At 37.1% G+C, this 6620-nt stretch overlaps 1 protein-coding gene across 7 annotated transcripts in view; it reads right to left on the bottom strand.

Moving 5' to 3' along the window:
• Positions 1-5932, bottom strand: part of LOC107556889 (glucocorticoid modulatory element-binding protein 1-like) — a 24126-nt gene extending 18194 nt beyond the window's left edge. Inside the window, exons 1-5 of one of the 7 annotated variants that reach the window (XM_016240134.1) lie at positions 5785-5932; positions 1629-1780; positions 1452-1507; positions 1165-1286; positions 983-1086 (exon numbers count right to left, since the gene is read on the bottom strand). In XM_016240134.1, coding sequence (XP_016095620.1) covers positions 983-1086; positions 1165-1286; positions 1452-1507; positions 1629-1759 — 413 coding nt within the window. In that variant the 5' untranslated portion in view covers positions 1760-1780; positions 5785-5932. Of the gene's footprint in view, positions 1-982; positions 1087-1164; positions 1287-1451; positions 1508-1628; positions 1847-3132; positions 3150-5784 lie in introns of those variants that run through there. The other 6 variants (XM_016240135.1, XM_016240136.1, XM_016240129.1 and 3 more) reach the window with 6 other exon arrangements.
• Positions 5933-6620: the final 688 nt, after the last annotated feature.

Raw genomic sequence — 6620 nt, forward strand, 5'->3', positions numbered from 1 at the left:
GTTACGTTACTTTTGCATTACTTTTTAAATCTGGGCAGGGCTTGCTTGTTTGTTTTTCTTTTACAACTGTAAAAGCCCTTTCACACCAAAAGTGAAATGAATACACCTCAGGCTGAAGGAAATGTAAACTCTTATCTGTACAGTAGAGGGCGCAGCTCAAACGAATCGCATGAAGAATATGACGCAGGAGAAGAAAGTTCAACACTCTTCAGCAATAACAAAAATGAAACACAAATGTGTAATTTTGGCTAAGTATGGTTGAACTGAATCAAAAAAGGTCAGTAGCAAAGACATTGGTTAATAAAATGGGATTAAATACATAAATGACATTTGTCGTATTTAACATTTAAGTATTGCAGGTTTTTATAATATTTTGAGTTTGCATTTGACTGTTTTACTTCATTTTGAGGAACACTGTATCTGTTTTTGTGCAAGTGAGATGAATAAATACATGTTCATATTTAGTCTAGAACTACAGTAACATCATGTTCGCACACGACGTCTCTCTGCACTCACTCCCGATTTCTCTCACCATGGCAACACCAGAGCTGTCAGTCAATACATGGGGAAAAAAGTAACTGGAGTTACTTATTTGAAAATGTAACTCAGATGTTTCCTTCTAAATTAAAAAGTAACGTGTTACTTTGCTAGTTACTTAAAAAAAATCTGATTACGTAACTCGCATTACTTGTAATGCTTTACCCCCAACACTGCTCATCAATGTCTGTTCCAAAACTGGACCAATCAGAAGCCCCCGGAGGCGGGGCAAGTGTTGCAAGCATTTATTTACAGTAGCAAATTGGCATGGTGTCAAATGAACATCACGTTTTTAGACGCAAAGACTAACCTAACAGCTTAGTGCAACAAAATTACTCATTTCACATGCGCCGGTGTAATTTTCATAAAAATTATCATGAAAAACTACATTTTGAGTGCCTTTGAAAGTCAATTAAAAAAAATAAAACAATATGCGCAAGCAGACCTGAGCATAACGCCACCCATCCGGATCGCTCGCTTCCAGTCCTTCAAGGTGGCTTTCCCCGACAAGTGCACAAACTGCTTCGGACTAATCAACTGATCCTCATACTGCGGAGAAACAGAGAAAGCCCGATTAAACACATTACCAGCGGTTATCTGCAGCGATGTGCTCTACACGACACCAACCTTTACACATTTGACGTTGATTCCCGGGCAGACAAACTTCTTGACTAGAAGGATGGCTTTACTCTCGCCGCATGTAATGGGATAACCAAGCTCCAAACCCTCTCCTTCAGCAGACGCCTCATCTGAACAAACACACACACGTCTACAGAATGATTACTGCTAATAATGTGAATTAAAGACGGTTTAAACTACAAGGCTGCATTTTATAAAGAACACATGTGCTGTGCAAAACCTGCTGTCATGCTACAGAGAAAAATCACCACTATTAAGTTTTAGGACATGGTTACCTTGTGTCTCCACAGCCACAACTGCAGCATCCGTCTCACTGCTTTCATCTCCAAGCCTATCAAACATGAAACATCATCTATAACACCAAGCTGCACCCGCTTATTCCCAGAATAGTTTGTGTTTAATATGAGAGATTTGATGCATTATTATTATGATGATGTTTGTGTTGTGGTCACCCAGCTGTGATGGGCTGCAGCTGCAGGATCATCTGAGTCTTGCTTTGGTTGTCAGGATCTGCATCCTCTTCCTCAGCGCTCTTCACCTCCACCATGTCCTCCACGGACACAGTGACTTCTGTCTCTGCCATAGACCACGCTCTCCTTCAACTCTGAGGAGTATGACAGTCCTGGTTTAGATTTTAGATTTTAGTCAAACTTTGGAATAAATGTTATTTTAAATTAACAATTTAAAGGTGACATATCATGAAAATCTGACTTTTCCAGGTTTTAAGTGTTATAATCAGGTCCACGGTGCATCTACCAATCAAGGAAACGTGAAAAAGATTAACCCAGTAGCTTTGTTTAGGTAAGTATTTTTCTCTAAGCGTCTGCGAAAACGAGCGCGTCTGATTTCGCTCCCTTGGTGACGTGGCAAAGGGATCTCATTATAATATTACCACCCCTTAATCTGTAAATTTCCACCCACGGCGCCATTATTGTGATTTCGCAAGCGACAACGGTGTGCCAGCTCTAATGCTATGGGCGAACGTTTGAGCAAAACATGCTAACTGTTCTGTCTTTGGCTGCACAGAGGAGCAAAGAACACTATTTACAGACCCAGAGAGCAGTGGTCGACCGATATTGTTTTTTTTTTTACAGCCGATGCCGATATCTTGGAAAGCAGGTTTACCGATGGCCGATATCATTTTATGTATTTTATTTAATATTTAAGAAATTTGAAATCATTTGAAAATGGATTAAAAAATAAATGTATAAAATAAACATGCTTATACTTTAAATGACAAATAAAAAAAATTTTAAGTGTATTTTTCACAAATAAACAAGTATTTAATAAAAATATAATTAAAAAGGAATTAAACACTGTAAACAACAACAGTTGGACTCGACTAAGTTTGCAATGTTTTTGAAATTAGATGTTCATTAGTCATTCAAAGATTTGTTTAAATGATATAAATGCGTATTTGCTGAATGCTGACGGCAAACGAGAAAGTATTATAATGCTTGCCTTCTATTACTAACAATATAAAAGCAATCGTTATAATACTTTTTTGTATACATTTTAATTCCTTTGTTTAACAGTTCTATCTGATTATTAGACAGACCTCTGTCCGTGGACAGAACTGTTAACGACGACAGCGAACAAGAGGGAGAATGTGAGCGCTGTGTGCTCATGCGCTGCCGTTCTCAGCGCCGTCAAGATAAAAGTCACGCCTCGAACGCATCGGCCAAACAGAAAAACTTAACGGCCGATGCAGATATTTGAAAAATGCCAAATATCGGCCGATATATCGGCTTTGGCGATATATCGGTCGACCACTACAAGACAGCAGTGGCTTTATTGATTTATTTACTGTATATTGCTTCTGCCACACAGATCTAAAATAAACATGTGATTTATTTCCCAGCTGTTTACCTTCACAGACATAACCGACTGTTTTTTGTAACTCATGTGTTTTTAACGTAAACTTGTGTGTGAATGAGAACTTAGTTTAGTACTCACATGCTGTGACAGCCGCTTTCTGTCCGTGTGCTTCGGATGTGTGCGCTCAGAAAACCGTATATCAGAAGTTTAAACTCATATGGTTTAAAACGCATGATTTCAGCGCGATAAACATGATAATCAGAACCAAAACAGATGTTTTTAGCAGGTCCGAGCTGTAATGGCGCAGCTCTATTCTGGAAAAGGAGGCGGGGAGCAGCAGCTCATTTGCATTTAAAGACACCAGCCCAATAAACAGCGCGTTTCTGCTTCCACTCAAAATAGGCATTTTCAAAATGATATAATAAATGATCTGTGGAGTACTTTGAGCTGAAACTTCACAGACACATTCTGGGGACACCCGAGACTTATATTACATCTTGTATAAAGGGGCATAATATGTCTACTTTAAAATACCTGCTTTCTATTTGTAAAATGTAATTTATTCCTGTGATCAAATCTGAATTCAGTGAAATCAGTGTCACATGATCCTTCAGAAATCATTCTGATATTGCTAAATTGCTGCTCATTATTATTATTATCAGTGTTGAACAGGTTTTTTGTGGAAGCTATGATACTTTTTATTTTTTTTTGTTTTTGACAAACAGAAAATCCAAACGAACAGCATTTGAAAAAGCATTTTAAAATCTTTTGTAACATTATAAATGTCTTTACTGTCACTTTGATCAATTTAATGTGTCCTCAAATAAAAGTACAACATTTTTTAAACCTTAAACAAAAAAAAAAGTGTGATTTCTAAAAGATCATGTGACACTGAATTTTAAATAAAATATATTACAATAGAAAACTGCTCTTTGGAATTGTAGTGTGTATATATATATTTATATATAATATTTCACAATATCACTTTTTTAATAATAATCATAATAATATTAATTTAAATGTTTTTTTGTTTTTTTTTTACTCGATTATACTGATTAGTAGATTATAAGTAGAAAACATTTCAATTTAACACTGAACATGTTTCATTCTCTTAATACACAATCCTGGTCTTATTGGGCACAATTCATTTGTTCGTGTAATTCCGAAAACCTTTTTGAAATTAATCATATATAATCTTTGTGACATGCTCCACCTCTTAAGCAACATAAATACATAAAACTTTACAATTAAGCAATGATAACATGAGTCAACATGGAAAGTTTCAACTTAAAACACAACACCACTGTAGACGTCAATGCCTTAAGGCTTTATATTTTCAAATTCTTTCTTTTTTTTAACAGAAATAAATTGAGGCACCAAGAATAACGATCATTAGCAGCCTCGGGTTATAAAAACTGTGCATCCGGAATCTCTTGATAGCGATATATATATATATAAGTATGGTTTACATTAAGTAGACTTGTGCTGGTATTCGGTAATGCGATATATCACGGTAATGAATATGCACGATATTGTTATCGTGGGCACTTCTAAATACCGTGAATAATTAAATATTACAAATTATTCTGAATTTTGAATGCATTTTAAGAATACTTTCCCATCAATTGTTAAAATCGAAAGTTGCAGCTGTGTTATTTAATGAGCTAACATGAACTACGACTTGTATTTTTTTAAACAGATTAATAACTTCTGTAGCAAATGTAGCTATTGCTCAGTGTGAATGTTAATGCATTAACTAAGCTTAACTAATGAGCTCTTATTGTAAAGTGATACCTATTGGTCTTTATAGTTCTTTTGCACTTTAATCTGTGTAAAACTTTTAACTTTATAATTGTTCTGTATTGCTTTATTGCATTTAAATGTTCAGTTATTTGTGTTATGAGAAAAAAGTTATTAAACCTGTTATACTGTATTACAACAGCACTTAAAAAAAAACTAAATTCCAATACCGCGATAATACCGTATACCGTGATAAAAGCATTAGCAATTAATCGCAACATACCGGCATATCCCTAATATTAACTACATACCCTACTATTTACATAACCTATAGTTTTATATCCACAACTAAAAGAAAAATCCTCACTGCCTTACTGCCAGACACTTGTAGATAGTATATATGTATCTAAACAAACAAATATTATTTGGTCAATGTTTGCTCATCTGTCTAATGAAGACTACTAAACAGCGGTCTTGCTGAACCAGTAGCAGCTCTCATCCGTGAGCCGGACTCACTGCCGCGGTGTCTGAAGGAGATCAGGAGTTAACCAGTAACAATCTCTGTGGTGTTTCGGCGGAAACTATGTTGGTTGCCATGGTGAATGTTTCTAAGCGACTGCACTTTTTATGAGTGTTAGTGGCTAACTCGGTTAGCATGTTAGCCCTTCACGTTGCGCCATTACATTCGCAGTCCTCTGCTGGTGGTGATATGCTAACGCGCTATGCTAACCCTCGGCTTCATTTCGCCGTCTGTTTGCTCGTCTGTGAGTGAACGGGTGTTTACAAACACGCAGCACATTCACAAACACCCCGAGCGCGGCTAATTCACGCAGCGTTCGCGAGACTGTAGCTAAATGACGCGCTGGCGTCGCGCCGCGGTGCTGTTCTCATGACGTCTCCCGTGCGGCGGGACGCACACACACGCGACGCGACGCGACGCTCCTCCGCCATTCGACGGCGCTTCCCGTCAACGAGCCGTCGAAGACCCGCGCTGCGCGGTTGTGTTTATCCGTTACGCTAGCGCGAGAGAAGTGCGCCGGACCGTCTTACCGTTTAGCCCGCGCTCGGTGTCATCCTTACATAGCGAGAGGCTGTGCGCGAACAAACATGCGCAGTGTGTGGAGCTACACTTCCTGCTCCAGCCATGCGAGCCTGTACTGCACGCGCAGCACTGTTCCTGCTCAAATAAACCAGCTTTATGGGAAACCTGGACGTGTCAGTGTCAGTATTGAGTGAAAGGTCACTGTTTTTGTAGTAAGGCTGCTCTTCCGTCTGTTTGTGTGAAGTACAACAACTCCACAACATCAGCTGTCCTTTGAAGCGGTCTGCTTCAGATATTTGAAGAGTTTATTTACAAAAACAGATAACAACGTTTTTATTAATTTTCTTAAATCATGTTTTTTTTTTTATTGTGTTATCATATTTGTATTCTGTTTTATTGTGTTAGTTAAAAAACAGAATTACATAATTTAATTACAAAATAAGGTTACACTTTATTTTTTATTTTTTTTAGATTAACTGCTTTTTTTTCTCTCCTGTCATAGCTATGCAAAGATTTGATTTCAAAAACAGCATCATAGCTCTGTTCCTCTGTGTTTCACGGACCAGCAAATAATTCAATCAGGCTATAAGTATGTACAGTCGTTTGCAAAAATTTAATAAATCAGGTTTTTAAACGAATCGGTTGATTCAACTCACTCATTAAGACATGTCATTTGCTGCCACCTACTAGCGGTTGTAGTTTCATATTTTAAAAAATAGCTCATTTCATTTTTGCAATCATTTAATATTTCTACATTAAAACGTTATATAATATTTATGCACAATCCATCTATGAATTTTGTTGATAGTGATTTCATTTGATTGTTAATAGCCAGCATGTCTTT

Source organism: Sinocyclocheilus grahami, unplaced genomic scaffold (assembly GCF_001515645.1).
Source record: "Sinocyclocheilus grahami isolate Dianchi unplaced genomic scaffold, SAMN03320097.WGS_v1.1 scaffold582.1, whole genome shotgun sequence".
NCBI classification, from domain to species: Eukaryota; Metazoa; Chordata; class Actinopteri; order Cypriniformes; family Cyprinidae; genus Sinocyclocheilus; species Sinocyclocheilus grahami.